This window comes from Gasterosteus aculeatus, chromosome 21 (assembly GCF_964276395.1).
Source record: "Gasterosteus aculeatus chromosome 21, fGasAcu3.hap1.1, whole genome shotgun sequence".
Taxonomy (NCBI): Eukaryota; Metazoa; Chordata; class Actinopteri; order Perciformes; family Gasterosteidae; genus Gasterosteus; species Gasterosteus aculeatus.
In genome coordinates this window covers 7,488,931-7,511,646 of record NC_135708.1, presented here as the reverse complement: position 1 = coordinate 7,511,646, position 22,716 = coordinate 7,488,931, and the positions used below count along the sequence as shown (strand labels likewise).

Sequence of the window (22,716 nt, the reverse complement as noted above, 5' to 3'; positions counted from 1 at the left end):
TGTGTAGCTGGAGGTTGATCTCCATCCTCTTCCTCCTCCTCCTCCCTGGAGATGCAGTCAGACTGCTGTGGTGCAACCGTTTTCATCTCTGGAAAATACTTAATTTCCCCTTTCTTAGGTGGCCATTGCGATGCTGACATTGATAGCGATGCAATACTAACCGTCTGTGCCTATTAGTGACGTCTACGCATGGATCGGCACACTCAGCGCCCCCTGGAGCTTCAATGTGCTGCAGTGTAACACCAACGAGGAACCATGGGTTCTCAAACAATTCATATTTAATGAGTATGCTTAAAATAAGCTGAAAAATATGAGGATTTAATGTTTTACAAAAACGTTCCCTCGATTGTTTTCTTTTCAATGTTAAATCTGTTAAATCGGTTTTGTTATTTTTAATGCTATTAAAAAGATTCTTTATGTCATTCACCCCCAGACGTCATTTGATGTCAATATGATGTCATGCTGTTTTGCCCTGTGAAGTTCATGATACACAAGCTGTTTTCTAGAGCTGCCTCAGTTATCCAGCTGCTTGTGGGCGGTGGACGGGCTGAACGATGGAGGTTCTCCACAGTCTTACTCTGCCCTCGTCCAATCGCCGCTGTGACTCTGTTTTGGCTTCGCCAGCATTTGCTGGGGGGGCTGGTGTGGGCTGAGAAACAGTTCATTTTGGAGGCGCACAACCTCAAAGAGGGGCTTCTTCTGCCCTTGGAGACTGTTACTTAGCAACCAGATGCAAGATTGCAGAAACCAGGTCCTGTCTTTTTCTCTCTCTCTCTCTCTCTCTCTCTCTCTCTCTTACTCCACTCTCCTCTGTGGGTCTGCACCCCCCCCCCCCCGACTCCCCCCCGGTTCGCTGACTGACTGGTCAAAGCGTCAACTCTGGGTTTTACAATCGGCGATGAGAAGGTTGTAACCCTTAGACCCCTTTCCCTCTTTTTCTGACAACCTGTGAGGTCGAAGCCTGTGAGGTTGAAGCCTGGAGGACTAGTTCACCAGGGCTTCGGCACACATTCTCTTAAACCCTTTTCTCTTTGTCTTTTCCTCTTCTGCCCTTTCCTTTCCTCTCAGCTTTTCTTCTTTCCTCCTCTCTTCTCCCCCTCTCTTCCCCTCCCTCTTCCAGTACTTTAGTCACCAGGATAGGTAACCATGGCAACCCCTTCAATCGAAACTAACAATTACTAGTAAAAAGACACTGAAGCCTTTCCTCAGCTGGTTTGGGAATGCTAGCTGCTGCCCTGTCCTTAACTCGTTCAACGGGAAATAAATATTCACCTTACTGTAGTTTTAGCCTCTGTACGTACTGTACTTTGACCTCTCAAATCCGTATTTATGGGTTTTCATTTAGAAACCACATGTCTGCAGGAACATTATCCTCTGACTTCCCTGTGTACTGTCAAGTGTGATACCTCCGTTAAATAAATATGGTTTTCTTTCCACTAGTTTTCAAAAAGACCTATTAAGGTCCAGAAGCGACAAAAGAGACAATCCAGGCAAACACGTGACTGTTTGCCTGGATTGTCTCTTTTGTCGCTGCAGGTATGTGGTTTTGAGATCTAATATGATACAGAAAAACCTGCTTTTACTCAGATGTTTTAGTTTTTTTTCATTGCAGAATGAACTGACATCCTTAAGATTCTCCTTGGCTGCACACAACATGTGAAAGGTCTTGGCTGCCCTCGGCTGGCTGCTACAAACACTGCATATCATATCCCTCTACTGCATATTGTAACCCTCTACTGCATATTATATCCCTCTACTGCATATTATATCCCTCTACTGCATATTGTAACCCTGCATATTATCCCTCTACTGCATATTGTAACCCTGCATATTTTATACATTCTGCATATTGTAGCCCTGCATATTTTATCCCTGTGTCACGATCCAGCGATCCCCTTTCCCGGAGTACTGAGGCCTTCAAATCTGGTCCCCAAACTCCCCCCTGTTTACTGTCTAGTTGGTCTGTCCCGTTTTGTGTTGGTTTGTTCCATTGTGTGTCTGTCTGTTGTGCACGCCCACTCATCCCTACACACCTCTGTCTGGTTCCCCATCAAGCTGGTCTGTATATATACCCTTTATCCCTCTGTGGTCCTTGCGAAGTCTTAGTCAACATCACATTCTGAGCGTTATTCGGATCTCCTGTTTGTTCCCCCGTTGAAGACTCCTTGTTTGTTCCAGACCTTGTTGCCTCCTGCCTGATCCCTTTTGGCACCGTCGCCTATCTCCTTGCTCCTGGATTTCGACCCCCTGCCTGTCTACTGGATAGCCTACTCCCTGTGTAACTGTTGTTGATTAAATCTGCGCTCTTCGCGTGTGTCTACTCCTGCCTCCTGTGATGTGTTACACCCATATTGTATCCCCAGACGAACAGCAACTCCCAAAACCTCCTGTACATTTTTTATACATTGTGTTATTTGATGACACATATCTGATGAATCAAATGAAAAGCTGATATGATTACACTGTGGTTCTTTGGACTTGGGGGCGTCTTTATACTGTAGACTCATCCTTTTGTTTTTTACTATTTTTGTCAAGTCTGCATGGTCTTCTTTGACAAAATATATTTTCAATACTGTTATACCTTTACATCTCGTTTTTGTCTGCTGGTGAAGTCAAATGAAAGTATAAATACTCAAACAAGATTGTTTTGTCTTCAATATATATATTGTTATTGTAAAGAGTTCAATAATATCAGGCTAAATACTCCTCAGAAGTAAATGCATCACGTTGAATGATCAGACTCACCATTTTATAAGCTTCCTAACAATCCCAACAGCTAATTAACGACCAAAAGAATATAGCGAGCTACACAGCCCAGGATTGTACAATATTCAAGAAATGCATAGCTTACTTGTATGTCTTGGTAGTATTTCATTTCAAGCCCATATCATAACATTCTGGCAAACGTCCATAATTGAAGATACATTATGTGACCAAAATGACAGGATAACATTTTCCTCAGGGGCCATTTTCAATCATATATATCATTTAAATTGGTTATTTTTTAATGTCTTAAATACATATGTACTCTAAATCTAAATCTGTGTTTTTTAACAGAAACGTATGGTAACTGTAAGTGTCGTCACTCCCCCGCCCCCCCGATGTGAGGACCACTCCGACCCAGTCAGCGGGACGAGCAGCTGAGCTCCATCCCCGCTGAGGGGCGCGGCCTCCCCGCTGCCGCTCACTCGCTCCGTCAGCGACCGGAGGACGCAGCGCTGCATCCAGCCACCGAGGCGGCGGACATGGCGGACCCCGCAGCGGAGACCACCATCAAAGTGGTGTGCCGCTTCAGGCCGCTGAACAGCTCGGAGGTGGCGCGGGGAGACAAGTACATCCCCAAGTTCCAGGGGGAGGACTGCGTGCTGATCGCGGTGAGTGCGCCTCTCTATTCGTTGTGAGTCGGTTCGATGCAAATTAGACGTTACATTTTATTTAATTTTACCGGTTCAAGTTACTTGGAAAAGGCCGCATCCATTATGCGCAAGACATTACGGTAAGAACGCACATGGTTCCACAGGTCCAAGTCCGTAAAGAGTAGATTAATTAACTAATAAATATATGTATTAGTTATATATTTTACTCAGATAGAATCAGGACGATGATGTCGAGTTCCTTCGAAATATCTTCCATGAGCTAACAAATCATTCTCATTACCCATTTTAAGTTAGATTTCCAATTCGATTCATGAGCCAACCTCCTTTTAATTTCAGGTTAGATGTAAAAAGAAATGTTCTGCATCTCACTTTGTATTAACAGTCAACCTCAGGCTCTCACGGATCATAAGAACATTCTGAAGTGTGATTTCAAAATTAGAACCCTTTGAACTCTCATTCATTCTCATTCACCCTTTTCAAATCCTCAGAATGTCCTGGTTGTGTCTGGGGGACACTAGGTATCTACTATTAATAATAAGTGGAATTACCTTTAAATGAAAAGTATTTCCCTGAAATTGGAGGAATGTTGATTTTTTTCATAGAGCATTTATTTCGTGATTGCTGGAGGAACCTTCTGGGGAGGGTGCTTTCAACAAGGTGCAATTATTTCCTGACAATAAGATTATTTTCTTTTAATCCCATCATAACATTTGAGGGAAATTAGCTGGTGAGTGAGATTTGAAAGGACTTTTATTCTGAAATTTCACTTAAAGTTGTCTTGATATTCTCTGATATGTACTATCAAACCTAAGTGAAATGTTTTTGTTTCCTTGAAGTTTCCGAATTCACTGTATTGTCATTGAAGTCAAGTTGGTCTATTCTTTATTAATACTCAAGTATGTTAGAGTAACAATTGGAATTTCATTTTCCTTGAAATGCAATTTGAGTGTGGTCATTCATTTAGTTTAATTTATTTATCTATCTAGGTGTTTTTTAATGTATTGATTAATTCGTCTCCACAAAAGGCATGTGTAAGGCAAAAGTTGAATAGTGGAGAAACGGGACAAAGGCAGAATCTTCTCCATAGTGCACGAGGTGGATGCTTTTATGAAGATGAGAATCATTCTTCTTTTATAGGACATGTTACTTCAGCCTTCTTTTGGTGATCACCACATTGCTAGGGAAAAAACAATTCTCTTGGCAAACTATAACCCCTGTTCATGAGTACTGAAAATAAAAACACAGCTGAATGAGCGCTTTGTTCCGTGACATTGACTCCCAGTAATAGCACAACAACTAACCGCTCAGGTCATGTGGAAAGTCCCATTTAACCACCAAGTATCAGCTTTAACAGAACTTATGTACATAACAATATTGTTATCCACATTAGATTAATTATGGTAAATATGTTTTACTTGCAATACACAGTTAATTTTCCGGTGTTAGGCAAAAGTGTGCAGAGTTGAAATCACACTGTGAAAAGTTGATTCAACTGTTAGAGTCAATTGTACAAAAGAGCTAGATTCAGTGTCAAGGACTTGGGTTTTTGGGTAGAGTGTATTTAACACTTTATTTGCAACACTTGGTAGAGTTAAATTAACTCGTTTTGAAATCTAACTGTACACAACTGTCACACTTCTCAGTGTTCAGTTTAACTCTACGTACAGTGTATTTAACACTGAGCAGATTTAATTTTGATACTTATTCCGAGTTAAATTGTCGTTGAGTGTTGATTTAACACTGACAAGATTGGGACAATATAAACACCAGCTTAGAGTTAAAATTTCTCACAAATTGAATTCTCTGAAATTTGCTGTGCACAACTTTTTAGGGATGGTAGTGTTGGTATATTTGCAAAGAGAAACCTTTCCTGTGTGATTACATAATCCAGACAAAACAAACCAAACCATACACATATCCTCTTATTGCTTATTATTGAAGGAACGTATGTGTGAAAGTAACAGTCAGTTTTGTTTCCTTGGTGATACAAATAAATATAATTTACAATGAAATAGTAATAACTGTTTACGTTGTGTGTAGCAGAGCTGTGAGGGCGTGCAATGATGTCGCCCTCTGCTAACATTTGGCCTATTCAACACGTGTTGGCTTGTCTTAATCGGCCCTCTCATCAACGTGGGCTGCCGAGAAGAGGAATACTATGATACCATCCCTGTGTCTCTGAAACAAGCAATGCAAATCGGATGGGTTGCAGAGGCATTTAAATCCGTTTGAATATCCAGATTAGATGTTGTTTCCGTCATAGTATCAAAAGGTTGCTGTATTGTTCAGGTAATTTTACTTGTTCGGACCTGACTGTATCAGATCAGACTGCATCGGTGCTCGCTTGATTTGCATTTGCCTTGTGGATTTCTTTTGGTCATACCTGGATTTGAAGTACATTGATTTGCTTGAATTGATCTTGTCCAACTGCAGCGGTTTGAGTTGGTCTTAAACTAAGACAACTTAGCTAACTTAAATAAAGCATTAGCCCCCATGCATTGTTGGTCATACCAGACTAAAGCATCAGCAGTCAGAGCTTGAAATGTATCACACACTGTCAAGTGTCTCACTTTTGTGAGGTTGAAACTGCAGCTCCCCACTTGAAAGGGCAGCTTGCTAAGAAGTGTAGACTGGATTCCACTCAATGACCAAGATTCGGACTTCTTTGCTTTCTTGCTTTTTATTTTTAAAATTGTCCAGGTCAAACCAGGTGAAAAACCTTTAAATACAAACATGAATGTAAGGTCAAAGAAATATAACCCAAGAAACCATAATCAATTCACATACCCAAAATCACATACTTAATTTATAATCTATTGGAAATTAACCTCAAAATAAGTAGAAAGACAACCCAAATTTAAAGTATCCCAATACTAAATTAAATACATTTTTAAAACACTATTTAATGATGATTTTAACCTTTAAACTTTAGCAGATTTTAACTCCACTGAATACACACAAATCAATTTTTATCCAATTACTTTTAGCTTGAATACTTTTTAAAACACACACTAAATATATGAACATTTGATCTTGCATTTGATGCCATAAGTAGTCAGCCACTCAAAAGCTCACCGGCTCCTTATTCAGTCTTTGCAAGCTTTATTCCTGCAGTCTCCTCCTTCCAAGCTCTTCAATCTCGCTTTCTCACACTGCTCGCTCTTCACTGCCATGTGAGTGAGTGCCTCCAACCCCCCTGATCGCCAGATCCTCTCCACCTGGTGCATTAAAATCTCCGCCTCCAGCCTGAGAGACGCACCTAAACCTCCCTCCCAGCCAGAGAGGGGCTCGGTCTGCAACTCAACTCAACACACACAATTAAACAATGATTTACACACATGTTCTTTACATACAGACATTTTCATTAGGCCTTTGGCTGTTCTGAAACCATAAAAAATAAATTCCTGTTGCTCATCATTGCACAGGGGAAACCGTACCACTTTGACCGCGTGTTCCAGTCCGACACTACTCAGGTGCAATTCTACAACGCCGTGGCTCAGAAGATTGTCAGAGGTAAGACGGACAGTCGGGGGATCCAAATGTAGATGTTGTCCAAGTGGCTGAGTATATTACTATTTTTATTTGTCTTTGTGTGTACAGATGTTTTGGGGGGCTACAATGGGACCATATTTGCCTACGGACAGACGGCTTCTGGGAAAACCCACACAATGGAGGTAATGATTGTTTCCTCTATGTCCGTATGTTTGATACTGTGGTAACAGGAGAGACCTGATATACTGGTAACTACCACAGAAAACATGTCTCAGTCCTCGCTCTCTTGGTTGTGCGGGATCCTCTCGGCTTTGTTCGCGGGAGCTTTGTCTCTTTTTCTCATCTTTTCCCTGTGTCTTCCTGCAGTCTCCTTCAGGGCCTCCACCTTTCCCTTTAACCTCTCAACTTTGGCCTTGTGCTTCTCCGCCTCCAAACACCATTTAGATTTGCATCTGGACTCTGCAGATCTTGTCCTGAGGTCTGATTGGTGATCCACAGGACTCCATGCTCTTTGTCGATCCCCTGATTTCCCTTCTCAGTTCCAAAGGTTCCTGTCAGACCTGTGTGATGGCGAGCCATGGGTTGTTGGGATTGGTATCCCCTAAAAGTAGTGACCTCATACCTGGGTTTATCCAAGGGTTAGGCGGTGGTGTCTCTGCCATTTGAACGCCTCTGTGTGCTTTAGCAGACTTGATGAAAACTTCGATGAGGGTACCAGGTCCTCTTGGGTATTCCTTGAAACCGAATATGGTGTAAAATCAGTGGTTACTATTAGCCTTTTTCCAACGTTATGTCTCTCCATGTTCAAAAGGTAGGCCATCAGTTCCTACCCAATTCTGCCACTCAGATAAGGTGCTCTTAGGTGTTGTGTGTGTCACGACCCGGCAGAACACAGGACACAGGTGCAGGAGTTTAGGATGAAGTGAGGCTACAAAAAAATATCAAACAAAAGGCACTAGGAGGAAAATCAAGACTTGATCAAAATAGAGGGTAAGCACTCTTTTGACAGAGGCAACGTCTTTTAACAACAACCCTCCTTAAAACTGGAGGCACTATGAAAGACTATCAAAACAAAATCACTCCTCACGGAGGAAACAAAAGACTATCAACAAAATCTTACAAAAATCATACAAAATCAAACAACGGGGCAGAATGCAATGACATGGTTTCCAAGGCTTGATATGTTTGGTGAGCCTAGAGTGACCATCCATCCATTGTCAAACCGCTATCCTGCACACAGGGTCGTGGGGGACTGGAGTCTATCCCAGCCAACTTCGGGCAGGAGACAGGGTACACCCTGGACTGGTCGCCAGCCAATCACAGGGCTACACAGAGACACACAACCATTCACACTCCCCAATCAACCTGATCCCCAGAGCATGTCTTTGGACTGTGGGAGGAAGCCGGAGAACCCGGAGAGAACCCACGCAGACACGGGGAGAACATGACCTTCTTGCTGTGAGGCGACAGTGATAACCACCACGCCACCGTGCCGCCCCACACGAGAGGAGGAGAGTTACTATTTCAAAGCTTGCCCAAAGCAGAGAAGGAACAATTAAACAAAGCTGGTAAGAAGCGGAGAAAAGAGAAAACTCTGCAAGGTCAACCCGGAGGAACTCTGCTCCAAGCTGCTCAGCCAGCAGGAAGAGGAAAGAGGACGGAATGAGAGAAAAAAAAGCTCCTGTGAACAAAGCCGGGAGGCTCCCGCAAAACTAAGAGAGCGAGGACTTCGGCAGACGGGTCTTAGAAATATATCCGGAAGACTGGCCAGGTGCTCCCAGTTGCACTTACAAGCTCCTCCTACAAGACAGGACAAAGGGACATCACACACACAAACAGCAGGCCCTGCTCAAAACCAGGCCGCCGTCACATCTGCTAAAGTGGTCGATTGTAAATACCGGTTTAGCAAAATTTGTTGAATATTTGAAGATGTGTACGGTCGTGGGAAAGGACCTGGAAGTAGAGGGGAAAATTCTATCGTGGCTTCTAGTTACCAATAAACATAAGAACAAGAAGATGGAGACTGAAAAGCCTAACATACCATGCAGCCTTATGTTCTACGTGTCTCCTAAAGGGCAAACTCCACGACTCTGATATGATGGGAGTCATTCCCAGAATTGTCGACGACATCTTCAACTACATCTACTCCATGGATGAGAACCTGGAGTTCCACATCAAAGTAAGTGAACCTCCCAATCTTGGATGGTCCAAAACAGCATGTCCACATCATAATAATAATATAAACTCACCGGATACTTTTTTTCACAGGTTTCATATTTTGAAATCTACTTGGACAAAATCAAGGACTTGTTAGATGGTACGTGTCAAGTCTCAGTCTTGGCGTAGTATCATCATCATTCAGAGCCCGATGCAAACATACTCAGACCTGATGACTGCTTTTCCTCCTCAGTGTCAAAGGTCAACCTCTCTGTGCACGAAGACAAAAACAGGGTGCCCTATGTCAAGGTGGGACACATGTTGAGAAATGTTACTTTGGGTACAAGATGACATGTTTTTTTTAAATTTGTGTCGTTCTCAAGTGGAAGTTTTATTGAAATAGTTGGACCGGCATTCAAATGACTGAGAAAACAAGGAAATAGGTTCTCTGGTTGTAGCTTTTTCTCTGAAACTGTTAGCACGTCGACGTCTTCTTCAGCTCATAGTTGTCCCTCCGTGAAGTCGCCTCGCTGAACACAACAGCCCCTTGTGATTGCGTTTGTCTCCAGGGGTGTACCGAGCGCTTTGTGAGCAGTCCTGAGGAGGTCATGGACGCCATTGACGAGGGCAAAAACAGCAGGCACGTGGCTGTCACAAGTGAGTTCAGGCGCCGAGCAGCCTTCGGGCCCGCTGCCTCTCACGGGTTCAAGCTCAGCGGGTCTCCTGACTGCCGGGAGACTCCCCTCAGTCAAGACACCCTCTGTGTGCTACACGCACAGCAGGACAGTGGAGTCAACGCTCCACGCACAGAGTGCCACAGAGAGGATTTCTATCCCTGCAAGCTCGGCTTGAATTGTACCCAAGCTGTGCTTAATTATTGTCTTTGGTCCTCTGAGATCTTTGATTTTACACCTGATCAGATGCGTTCTAAAGTATAGTGGTCCCATGGTGGGCAACTAAAGGACATGACTTCATGACATCTATAATTTTACCCTTTCATAGAGAAAGTTAAATGTGCCCATGACTAATTTTAAACACAAGTGCCTTTCATTATGTTTAAACAGTTGTTGGAAGTTTTGAGCGTTTGATTATGACCTTTTGATATCTTTTAAATATGTATAAATATAAATAATATTACTTTTTCAACATCATTGATTATACTTATCTTGGCATTATGCACAATATTACTTTACTATTTTAGTTGACTTATTTTCTACATTTTAACTTGTATTAATGTTATTCAATATGACACTGGTGTTAGTGATAATATGTATTCACTTGCTTAATGCCTGGCACAAGTTTGTTGTTATCTGAAGTGAATCTGAGTAGGCAAGCGTGCACAAGCCCACCAGGGGGACAAAAGTCAGAAAAAACTACCCTTCTACCTCTGTACTGCTGTACAGACGCTGCTGTATGTCTGGATCTCGAGTGTTATTGGGCCTTTGTAACATACTGTATGTAATAAGTAGAAACCACAATCTTAAATCGATCACAGAGAGTCTTGTCCTTGTAGGTTTGTTATCTAAAGTAGCCTATAGCCTACATCAAGTGTAAGTGAAGCCAATGTGGTTTGTCCTTGTTTTTGTATCCCACATGTGTGTGTTTATGTGTGTGTGTGTGTGTGTGTGTGTGTGTGTGTGTGTGCATCTGTATGTCAGACATGAACGAGCACAGCTCCAGGAGTCACAGCATCTTCCTCATCAACATCAAGCAGGAAAACTCTCAGACAGGACAGAAACTCACCGGCAAGCTGTACCTCGTCGACCTGGCCGGGAGTGAGAAAGTGTGTTTCCATCCTTCCCCCTGCCTCCCACTTTTTGAAAGATGGTTTATAATATTTTTTACTGACACCATAATCACTTATTTTAAAAGCTGCAATGATGCCACCTGCCTCTGCTACTGGATCCATACAATCAACATTTACTACCATCTCTTATTAAAAGCTGAACAAAACCAAAAGCAGTTGTATTTTTTATAGTTGTATTTTCATATTTCTGCCACTTTGGATTCCATCCAATAAACAAACGTATCCAAATGTACACACACTCTGTGCCTTAGCCGGGCTTGCTGGTTAGCATGTTCCCTTCTGTTGTTGCTGTTTTTAGACACACTTTAACCTTTGCACAATCTGTTGATGATGCTGTTAAGTCATTTGTCAAATGTTTCATACTGAAATCCTTGCTATATCTTACAGTTGTACCTTTAGACTTGACTTTTCAGATGGAGACAGGATTTTTCCTGCAGTTTTCATTGACTGCTTTATATAATGAAACTTTATTATCACACTGCTTGCTTTCAACAGGGGAACATTATAGTAATTGGTCCATCCGCTTGTAATAAGAGAAGACTAGCACTAGGCACTACACCTCCCCACCCTCTGTGAGATGATGGGGGAGGCGTGATGTGATCCCGTGTTGGTGTGTTCCACAGGTGGGTAAGACGGGAGCAGAGGGGACGGTGCTGGATGAGGCTAAGATGATCAACAAGTCCCTGTCTTCGCTGGGAAATGTCATCTCTGCCCTGTCGGAGGGCTCGGTGAGGGGGTTTGCTGTTTGATGTTTACTAGATTATTACCCCTAGTAATAAGTAGTTTGATTGTACTGATTGATTTGCTCTATTTCTACATGTGAGGGGGAAAAGCCCAGCACTGAGAGCCTTGATTGATCAACGTTTATTTAGGTCAAAACACATCTACAGTGGCCTATTATTTGACTCCAGATTATTCCTCACTATACGCAATCAAAATAGATCTGAATCGTAAAAAAACAAAACAGGGTTAAGCTTATTTTTATTAAATTATATCCACAATATAATTTAATAATAAAGAAGCTTATCGTTTCCAGTGACGGTACATAAATATGCATACATTGTATATAAAAAAATGTTGAAAAATTATAAAGATGTGTCATCAAAATTGAATATCTTTACACTGTGTGTATTGCGTGTCCTCTGGCAGGGATATGTCCCGTACAGGGACAGTAAGATGACCAGGATCCTGCAGGACTCCCTGGGAGGGAACTGTCGGACCACCATGGTCATCTGCTGCTCGCCGTCCGCCTTTAATGATGCTGAGACCAGGTCCACCCTGATGTTTGGGCAGAGGTACACACACACTTCACATGCAAATGATGGGAATCATTTTCCTGCTTGGTAACATGAGGCCAATCCAGCGAGTGGGTTGGAATGTTCACTATTTATTTATTTCTGCTGTATCCGTATTTTTCACACCCAGTTAAATGTCCTTCCATTGCAACAATGACAATTTAAAATGTCGAGGATTAAACAGTTTTGTGATATTTATTTTGATACTTCCCTGTAGATATTAAACACAAAGCTGACATTAACCCATAACTGCAGTTTTCCACAACAGGCCTTTTTGAGTGGGAAGCCAGTGAGGGATCATGCTCTTGTTCTTTTAAGAATCATTTTCCTTTATTTTGCTAAGCTAAGCCAACCACTTGCTTGCTTTAGCTCTTTCCTTGTCCCGAAAATATCTTTTAAATAAGTGATATGAATTTGACAGCACTACATGGGTGGGGTATCTCACACGGGACACCCTCCCCCGGCGTTCTGGGCGAGCCTGTTAACCACCATCCTCTCAGGGTACAAACGAGGACTGTGATGCTGCACCCCAGAGGCTGATTCTAGGGGTGATTACCATCCTCCTTTACCAGGGCAAAGACCATCAAGAACACCGTGAGCCTGAACGTGGAGCTGACGGCGGAGCAGTGGAAGAAGAAATGGGAGAAAGAGAACGAGAAGAATAAGACACTGAAAAACACGGTTACCTGGCTGGAAGCCGAGCTTAACCGCTGGAGGAGCGGTGAGGACCCTTACACAGCGGCTGCACACGCCGCATTGTGACATATAGAATATATATATATATATATATACAAATAACTGAATTCTGCCTACTTAGTTAGATCTCTAAATAAAAGATAATTATGATGTTTTAAAAATGTTTGTATGAGATGGAAAGTACGCTAAGAACAAAGTGGATGTGAGAGCTTTTATCAGTCCAAAGAGCTGAGTCACACATTGGTCCTATTTTGGACTTGAAAAGTACAAGCTTTAAGAAGGAGTCCTTTGTTTCCACATCAGCTACGTCTGGTGTAGCTGTCTTCACATGATCACGCCTGCATTACATAAATCTAAAGACTAGACTAGAGAAGAGTGTGTGTGTGTGTGGAGGGGAAGTGGGGGCATCATAGTCCCCACCAGAGACTGGGGCTTATGTCCAAACTTTTCTGCCCCCCCCCACACCTTTTGCAGGAGAGAGCGTCCCGGTGGAGGATCAGTTCGATAAAGAGAAGGCCCAAGCTGAGGTCCAGGCTCTGGACAGCGCGCTCAACAACGATAAGACGGCCCCCGCGCCGGCCCTGAGCCCCCTCCCTGGGGTCAAACTCACCGAGGCAGAGACCAAGCAGTACGGTGCCGAAATGGCAAAGCTCTACAAAGAAATGGATGACAAGGTGAGTTAAGTTAAGTTAAGTTTACACAGACACATACACACGCACACAATGGTTTTCTTCATGCGATGAGTTCATGTTGGGATTCACAGGGGGTGCGAGAGTACGTTTTTGTGAAGCGAACAATACATCAATGTCAGGTGCAACAATTTGTTACTGCATCAACATAACGGAGCTCCTGCGATAAAATATGGAACCAAGACAACGTGTGCCGCTAAAACAAACAAATTATCATGAACATATGATGTTTTGTATATTAATATGCTTCACATGACACACAGCCACCCACTGTTTATCCCATCTAGTGATAAATGCTAGATTTTATTTTATTTATTCAAAAGGGACCATAGACAGTTCAAACCATGCAGATGTATCAGTAAGGTTCTGCTAATGGTTTACTACTACGCTGCACATCCCTTTAGACAAGACATGCTGATACATTTTAAATCATTTTACAGCATATGTTCATAGTGATACTACATAAATGGGTTCTTTGTGGTGATGGTCATGCGTGTCACAAACTTCAACAAAACCAGCCACATATGGTGGACAGTGCTTACAAACAGGCCACAGTTATGTGAGTACAAAAACACAATCAAACAAGTAAAATAAAAAGGTAATTACACAGTCAAGCCATAAGAAGGAATAGAATTTAGTAGTGCAGTGTCTCTATTGGTCAGCAGATGGCGTGATTGACTGCTGTTCAGTATTGCTGGTGTTTCTACTGGAAATATACAAGTAATGAGTGCGTTAGTGTTTCTTTTCCTCCCTCTCCCGCTCCGTCAGGACGACGAGATCAACCAGCAGTCTCAGCTGTTGGAGTCGCTGAAGCAGCAGATGTTGGACCAGGAGGAGGTGAAAGAACCCGCCTCCTTTCCGCCCCTCCAGCTGTTCCTGTTAGTACAAACCCAGTCTGACAGCTGATAGCGGACCATTAGTGGCCCTGCAGGAGAGGTCAGACTGTAACTCACACGTAGGAGGCGACAGTGGAGCCTTTACGGATTTAACATTTTCTTTAGCCACTGAAGAAATGTATTTTGTACTTCCGTAGTCTCGACTGAGCATCACTGTCTTATTTTCGCTCCCTGTCCTCACCCGCAGCTCCTGTCCTCGTCCCGCCAAGACCACGACACCCTGCAGACAGAACTGAGCCGACTGCTGTCGGAGAACGAAGCCTCCAAAGAGGAGGTGAAGGAGGTGCTGCAGGCACTGGAGGAGCTGGCCGTAAACTACGACCAGAAGAGTCAGGAAGTGGAGGACAAGGCGCAGGAGTTCGAGGCCCTCAGCGAGGAGCTCAACGAGAAATCGGTATTTCTGAGTGGATCCTTAAATAGCACCTGTCTTATGTGATAACCTTGTACGGTTTGTATTGACTTGTGTTCTCCTCCACCACTAGAGCTCCTTGGCCTCCATTGACTGTGAACTCCAGAAGCTGAAGGAGATGACCAACCATCAGAAGAAGAGGGTGACCGAGATGATGTCATCATTACTCAAAGACCTGGCTGAGATAGGAATCGCCTTGGGGAGCAACGACATAAAGGTTACCACCCGCGTTCATGACGTTTTACATAACAAAATACTTGAAAGACCTGTAAATAATTCATGAGCGTAGCAGAGGAACAATGACCTGCACATTTCTGAACATTGGTGAAAGTCTGGTGACGAACTTGAGATGGAGAGAGACTATTAACAGGTTGTTAATGAGTAGATCCTGTCATAATGTTAAACTTCGATTTGGTTGCCTTTCATAATGGATGCGTTCATCATACACATTGTATTCAAGCACCTCCAACTATATTGTCTGTTTTTACAGCCACTGACTATGAGAAACAGTGTCAAAGCTAAACTGTCGTCAGACAATAGCCGATGGCGTTGCAAGACGTGTTTTTCTGTCCAACTATTAAGAGTAGACTAGATTTCCTTTACAAAAGAAAAGAGAAAAACAAGGTATTTTGCGATTAGTCTAGCCAGCTCTAGAGTGAGCCCGTCCCTTCAAACCCTGTGGGGATTTTTTGGCAGACCTTGTGATTTATTTATTGGTGTCTAGATGTATAGAGAATTAAAAAATATATATGAAGATTACCAACCCTAGCTTTTGTTAGTCGGTCATTTCTTCTACAATTAGCTGTAATTGTTATTCAGTGGTTTTTGATTAATTGTTGATTAAAAAATGTATTAAGTTTAATTAAAATGTTTTGGATAAAGACAAATTGACACAAAGCACATCCTCTGGGACCCCATCGCTGTTTTCTGACCTCACAGCAGCACGAGAGCAGCGGCCTCGTCGACGAGGAGTTCACCGTGGCTCGTCTCTACATCAGCAAGATGAAGTCGGAGGTGAAGGCGATGGTGAAGCGCAGCAAACAGCTGGAGAGCTCCCGGTCCGAGAGCACCCAAAAGATTGAGGCGACAGAGATGGAGCTGATTGCCCTCCAGCTCCGAGTCTCCCAGGTAACCGCCCCCCGCCATCATGAATACTCGTCTCCATAGTGACAAAGGTGGCAGTTAATTAGAGAGCTTGATTTTGGTGTTATAAATCAAACAGCAGCTTAGATAGTTGACAGGTTTCTGCATGTCGTTTAAACTTTTAATCACAGAGGACAGTTTATACATTTTGATTTGTCGTTTAGCATGAAGCCAAAATCAAGTCCCTAACAGACAGCCTCCAGAATGTGGAGCAGAAGAAAAGACAGTTGGAGGAAACAGTGGACTCTCTAAATGAGGAAATAGTCAGGATCAAAGCCCAAGGTGAGCATCAGCCACTGTTTTGTCTGTGATGGTCGTCATCGAGCATTTGGGCTTGTGCATTCCATGTTATGCACAGCGATGTAGATGTCTGTCTTCCTAGCAAATCAGTCTTGGCCTGTTTATCCTGCAGTTTTTGTGATTAATATTTATTGATAAAAAAAAGAAAAACACAGACTCTGTCAATCTTTAAAAAAACAGATAGAGGTTGTATTTAAGTATATAAGAACTCAAATAAGTTATAAGCAATGGTATCCCATTTTATATTTGTTGAAATTATTATTTTGCTATAATATTTGAACTAATTCCATTTTTTTCAATCAGAAGTCATTGATGAGTTAAATCCAAGTGGCTACTTCTGCTATTCAACACAAACTCATTAACAAAATTGTGGACAATGACATTTACACGCCAACATTTTAGAAGTTATTTCACTGAAAATAAAAATAAAACTACCTTTCCCCCTGCTTTTCCTGGTTTGGACAATTCACGAGATGTTCACAGAATGATAGTGATACCTCATCAGCTTGTCTGCTTCCAGAGAAAGTCAACACCCTGGAGAAGGACAATGAGATCCAGTCTGCCAATGAAATCAAGGTACTGCGTCTACTACAGTGTCCTCAGTGTCTGTGTCCTCGACACTGTGACCCCAGCTGTGCGCTGCTTGTGTGCTCAGGACGCGGTGGAGAAGCAGATCCAGTCCCACAGAGAGATCCATCAGAAACAGATCGGCAGCCTGAGGGACGAGCTGGACCACAAGGAGAAGCTCATGACGGAGCTGCAGGAGTAAGAACACTTTCTCTCTGTAAATGTGACGCAGCGCTTGGGCACTGATTCCGTTGTGTGTGTAGTCTGAACCAGAAGATCGTGCTGGAGCAGGAGAGGCTGAGGGTGGAGCACGAGAAGCTGAAGGCTGCAGATCAGGAGAAGAGCCGCCAGCTACAAGAGCTCACGTAACTCCTATATGTAGATAGTAGATATATATGTAGATACGTAGAACTACATGTACTTAATGGCCATTGTTTCCCGTAATAGCACCATGCAACCTGTTAACACTTATTTTACATTGTGCAGGGTGTTGCAGGACAGGCGGGATCAGGCCAGACAGGACCTGAAGGGACTAGAGGAGACTGTGGTCAGTGTTCGGAATGTCCATTGAGGGCGACTTCAACCCAAAGTAGAAACAATTAGCAACCTTTTGATCCAGAAACAGTGTCCCATTCACTGGAAAAAAAAAATAGAGAATACTAAACATTAAAAAACACAGACACAGTGTTACACTGTGCCGTTGAGGTACACTGTTCTCCCACAATGCAATGCATAAAGCATTCTAATGAATGTGGATGTCAGTAATACAAATGAAGTGAAATCTTTTAGAGAAAAGAAAATAACTATAAAAACATTCAGTATGTTTGCATATTTTTGCTAAATCGAGTTGACATCAATTTTAATGTTGATGTTTTTTCTTTGCTTATTATATGTTGCTTAGTTTCCTCATAGTATAAAATGGTCATGAATGTTGCTTTCTTGTACAAAGAAGTAATTACATAAAAACTACAAAGCACTTAAATAGATTTTGTAAAAAAAAGTAATTTTCAATATTATTCTAATAATAATAAAACAACACTTGAGCACCAATTCAGGAATAATCAAGAATAATCCCAAACATAACTTTAGACACAAGTTATTGTTACAGTAAAGTAATATTCTTAGTTTATATTAATAGGCATTGCATTAGAGCAATAGGGGCCGTGATATCACAGAGCATCTCTAGTATGTTCATGGGTCCCATTACATCTCCTAGGTAGGAGCTAAACATTGTCTGATACCCGGGCAAAGCACAACACACACACTTTATTTAGTCTCTCTTTCTTGTTGTTGCGCTTCTCCCAGTGGTTTTGTGTCTTTTTGGTGTTGGTTTATGTCACTGTGGGGTTTTTTTGTAGTTCTTTTCGTGTAGTTTTGCTCATTTTTGTAACTGTTTTGTGACTCTGTAGTAGTTTTTATGTATTTTTGCTTCTTTCTTTTGCATCTCTTGTCTCTTTGTAATAATTTTTAATCTGGTTGTTGTTCAGGAATCAGGACTCAGGAACATTTATTACCAAAATATGATAGACATACAAGGAATTTGACTTGGCGGTTGGTTCATGACATCAGACAGTAGACAATGGACGACAAGACAGATAAGACAACATAGTGCAAGAACAACATCGTGCAACATGACTTTAAATTTTTTTTAAAAAGTTCAAATGCTTTAAACTGAAAGCAGAATTGGCAGGGAAGGAAAACTCTCCACCTGAACTACGTCTGGGTGTAGTTTTTTCTAACTGGATTTTTGCTATCACACAGGCCCGAGAGCTGCAGACGCTCCACAACCTCCGGAGGCTTTTTGTCAAAGACTTGACCACTCGAGTCAAAAAGGTAAAATCCCCATCTGATTGTACACAGCCTCACTTTTGTTCTGAAGCTGCTCATTCTAGACATCGCTGGGATCTGGTTTTGTGTGTGATTTTCTGTGTCTAGTGTTTACTTTTACCTGGCATTAGACAAACACAGCCGTGCGCCATTTGCACCATGATTCAATTTGAATAAATCCGGGGAATACAACAGAAAGCATCTGCGATAAGTAGGCCATGTGATTCTTCAATGGTAGCAGCTGTAAATTAGGGACCCGGGCTTTCGGCGTGGTGCTCGTCTCCAGCCCTCAGGCTGTGGGTTGATGAGATGGACAAAGGCCAATACGCCTGTTCTCCAAGGACAGAGGTTGAGCCGCGGTGCTATACAACTCGGAAATGTCCTACTCATCATCAGATTTCAGCACAAATGGGATGCTGTGGATTCAGGGGTGTTGGTCACAGATTCTGAACCTGCTTGGTTGAAAGATCTGAATCGGTGACGAGTGTTTTGTGTTGTGGTACATTAGAGTGCTCATATGGACTCAGATGACGCAGAAAGCACCACAATGCAGAAACAGAAGATCTGCTTCCTGGAAAGCAACCTTGAGCAGCTCACCAAAGCTCATAAGCAGGTAAAGTAGCACAATATTTTTGGCCTGCACTAGTTAGAAAGGATCAATGTATCTAAAGCCCACGTGTTCTCTGTGTCCTCTCCACTTCTTCTCACTCTTTGTGTCATCTGTAGCTGTTACGGGACAACGCCGACCTTCGAGGTGAGCTTCCCAAACTAGAGAAGCGTCTGCGGGCCACTGCCGAGCGGGTCAAAGCCCTGGAGGCGGCTCTGCGGGAGGCCAAAGAGAACGCAGCAATCGACCGAAAGCGCTACGACCAGGAAATGGAGCGCATCAAGGACGCTGTCAAGCCCAAAAACACGGGCCGGAGAGCCTCCATAGGTAGGTGGACACACATACATACTCATGGATGGAACATGTCTGTATTTTCCGTAAGGCGCTAGTCATGAGACAGTTAGCTTGGCATATGATTGGGACCAGAATAGAGGGACACAGCTAGCATGTATTTTTTCTTTAAATTAAAAAAAGAATGTGATCCACATTATCTCTGCGTCCGACCCAGCTAAGCCCATCAGACCAGGCCAGCTGCCGGGAGCCTCTCCCATCAACACCAGTGTCAACAGGTCCAACCTCATCCAGAACAACCAGCCTGCGGGCATCAAGGGAGGAGGCAACAGCAGGTGAGATGAGAATACATGCTCTTCACACTCTCTGCTCATCCAGGGAAATTATAAACAACTTCATCTGTCCTCTTGTTATTTCCCTTGGTTAACACACACACAAACACTTGCAGGAATATGCATCAATGTGAGGAGATGTCAGAATGATGGGTCTCCCCAACACAACGCCTTCAGGGATCTCTGCCTTGCTGAAGGGCATCTCCACAGTGACCAGGAGACAAACTGGCACCTCTCCCACCATCAGTCCACACCCGTACCGGGTCTGTGTCAGACTTCAACCACTACCCTGGCTACTGCTGTTTAAGACTTCCAAAAAGACAACATGGGAATTGCTTTGTGTACCTTTCCTTTCGTGATTTCCCTCACAGCGACAGAGAACAAAGCACGGCCCACTAACAACTAGCCAAAGCTCCAGTTTCATTGAAGATATTGAACTTTTATCAGGAAACACCACACCAGTCTTCCAACATCAAAGTGTGTATATACTGTATATAAGTATTTCATGTATTTCATGTTCAAGCCTATGGCTCTAAAAAGAACTAAGCCACATAAGTGCCTTGTAAAATCCACACATAATGCGTGGAGTTGCTCAGATGACAGATAATTACTAAATTATGGACCTGAAATATCAGACCTCGATGTATCTCTGAACATAAAAAGACACTTCATGCCTTCATATGCTCCAGTGTAACGCTTGCATCATGACAAACCGCACCACTGCGCCTGTATCTAATACTCTATGTTACCCTGAATGGTCAACAATACATTGAGATACTGGAACTCCCTCCCTTGGAACCCTCCCAGAAATCCTACCAATTAAAAACCCCAAACAGAGCAAGGGACAAACCTGGTGAAGGCCAACACACAGTGGTCCGCCTACGGTTTCCATTACTCTTCCTGCCCATTCATATGAAATGAGTGAAACACTCTTGGTCCGGCCCCTTCCCTGTTATCTTTACTTTGAGAGACCCTACCCGGAGATATTTACCTATCAGGAATCAAGAATCAGGAATCAGGAAACATTTATTGCCATAATATGTCAGACATAGAAGGAATTTGACTTGGTGCATCACAGCAGACAGTACGACAAGACAAGACAACAGTGCAAGAGGATTAAAATATACAACACAGCTCCCAGGGTCAAAAACGCCTCTGCGACGTTAAAGTGGTGATTCATTACTTGATTGATTACTTCATCGATTCATTGAACTAATAAACACTAGAAACTCGTCTACGTATACATTTTTGTGATGCTCTACTGTTGCCGTAATATTCTGATTTAGACATTCAAAAGCGTGTTCAACCACATATTGGTACAAAAGGATGCTTTAGGGGATTAAAAACATCTCACTTTCGTACACAAGTAGAGCAAGTGATATGTGCTCTGCCTTGCTTATTTAAACTAAATGGTTTTCTGTCATTGGCTAGTGCTTGAAACTCTCTCTAAAAGCCTTTAACTCCTCAGCTTCCCAAACAGGCTTCTGCTTGGCAGCAGCGCTCCTGTCTCTTGGCTCAGGGCATGAAGAGCATTGGGAGTGGAATACAAATTTAATTTATGCCAGATAGCTAAAGGCAAGAGTCCACTAATGATCACTTGGTTTGGAAAGCATTAATTATGCTTTGTTTTTAATGTGGCTAATGTATCCAGACTGACTTTCTAGTAGGAAAGTGGATGATTGACACTTACCCTCTGAAAGTCTGTCAGCTCTGGAGCATTGTTATAACTCCCGTGTAATGTATCCTTGTGACATCCTATGCAACCCTACATGTGTTTCATGGTGACAATAAATGATCATTAAGTCTTTTTAATTGTTTGGTTGCACAGAATGTAATGTCAAGCCCTTCAAATAAAAATTGACTGAACCTAAACATTTCTGAATGATTAATTGTTATTAAGTGCACTTAAGTGTTAAGTGAATGATTAAACATTTGCATGAAATAAACCATTTCAAATCCTTCTTATGCTATTGACTTTCATACAATGAACGTACTGAGGTGTTACTTACTTATATTGAAAAGGTGCCGACTTCTTATGTGGCAAAAATACCATCGTTGATGTTAAATGTAGTCACTTGAAGAATTTATTTTTTCAATGTGCGCTGTATTGATCCAGGTAGCCGATTTCTCTTCCTTGAAGAGATGTGCTTGCTATGCCTATGTATCAGGATGCGTTGCTCACAATTTTCCGTCTCTGCCCACCGTTTGTTTCAGCTGACAGAAGTCAAGATTTTTTCTTCTAGAGATATACAACTAAAAAGTATTAGTGATTAATATATTCACCTATGTATCATTAGATACTTTTAATAAATTCAGACTGTCATTCAGTCGCCACTTGGAACTGTTCTTCATCAAGATTCTGGGTCAAAGAAATAGTGCATCCTTAACACTTCTACAGTAGGCAGCGTTTCATTTAAAGGCTGCTATCTTGTATGGGTTAAAGGTTTTGAATATAAACATAACAAATATCAATTAATCTAAAATTTGAACCGGAGAAAACGCCAATAGTAACCACTGTTCACCTTTTAAAAAATCCCCTTATCAATCCTTATACTGCCAGAGGTTACTGAAGTACACAATGCCCACGTGGGCCACTTCCTTCCTTTGACCAGCAGGGTGTGCTTTTAGACAAGTACGCTAATGCGCAATGAGAAGCGATTAAACTACACCGCAGACGTCCATGTAGAACGGTAGACTTGGTTGGTAGCCTGAGGCTATCTCCAGTCTCTATGGTCTGACAATACAGACTGTATTCCTGGATCACCCGAGCACTAAATCATTCATGAGCCTGCTTGGATGGTGAGACCCCCCGCTGTGATTGCCAGAGACCT

The 22,716-nt window shown here is 42.5% G+C and overlaps 1 protein-coding gene across 4 annotated transcripts; it reads left to right on the top strand.

The window, feature by feature from the left end:
• The first annotated feature begins 3,117 nt into the window (after nucleotides 1-3,117).
• LOC120811949 (kinesin-1 heavy chain) lies at nucleotides 3,118-21,757 on the top strand. 4 transcript variants are annotated; one of them, XM_040167718.2, is made up of 26 exons: nucleotides 3,118-3,374; nucleotides 6,803-6,890; nucleotides 6,978-7,051; nucleotides 8,944-9,048; nucleotides 9,138-9,186; nucleotides 9,280-9,335; nucleotides 9,596-9,683; nucleotides 10,685-10,809; nucleotides 11,457-11,561; nucleotides 11,983-12,128; nucleotides 12,701-12,849; nucleotides 13,299-13,498; nucleotides 14,282-14,350; nucleotides 14,597-14,803; nucleotides 14,892-15,035; nucleotides 15,758-15,946; nucleotides 16,126-16,243; nucleotides 16,782-16,837; nucleotides 16,917-17,026; nucleotides 17,092-17,193; nucleotides 17,315-17,375; nucleotides 18,590-18,661; nucleotides 19,164-19,268; nucleotides 19,382-19,589; nucleotides 19,771-19,888; nucleotides 20,002-21,757. In XM_040167718.2, the coding sequence occupies exons 1-26, from the start codon at nucleotides 3,246-3,248 to the stop codon at nucleotides 20,033-20,035; spliced, it is 2,907 nt and encodes a 968-aa protein (XP_040023652.2). In that variant the 5' UTR covers nucleotides 3,118-3,245; the 3' UTR covers nucleotides 20,036-21,757. The 4 variants fall into 4 exon arrangements, with proteins under 4 accessions (XP_040023652.2, XP_040023650.2, XP_040023653.2 ...); XM_040167716.2 differs by having other exon boundaries at nucleotides 16,767-16,837; XM_040167719.2 differs by having other exon boundaries at nucleotides 3,128-3,374; nucleotides 15,761-15,946.
• The last annotated feature ends 959 nt before the right edge of the window (nucleotides 21,758-22,716 follow it).

Excerpts from the sequence above, each read along its gene's own strand:
- LOC120811949 (XM_040167716.2), top strand. The coding sequence starts at position 3,246 with ATGGCGGACCCCGCAGCGGAGACCACCATCAAAGTGGTGTGCCGCTTC. Across the intron at positions 10,810-11,456 it reads ACCTGGCCGGGAGTGAGAAA|GTGGGTAAGACGGGAGCAGA; the intron begins GTGTGTTTCCAT and ends TGTGTTCCACAG. Across the intron at positions 17,376-18,589 it reads AGGGACTAGAGGAGACTGTG|GCCCGAGAGCTGCAGACGCT; the intron begins GTCAGTGTTCGG and ends GCTATCACACAG.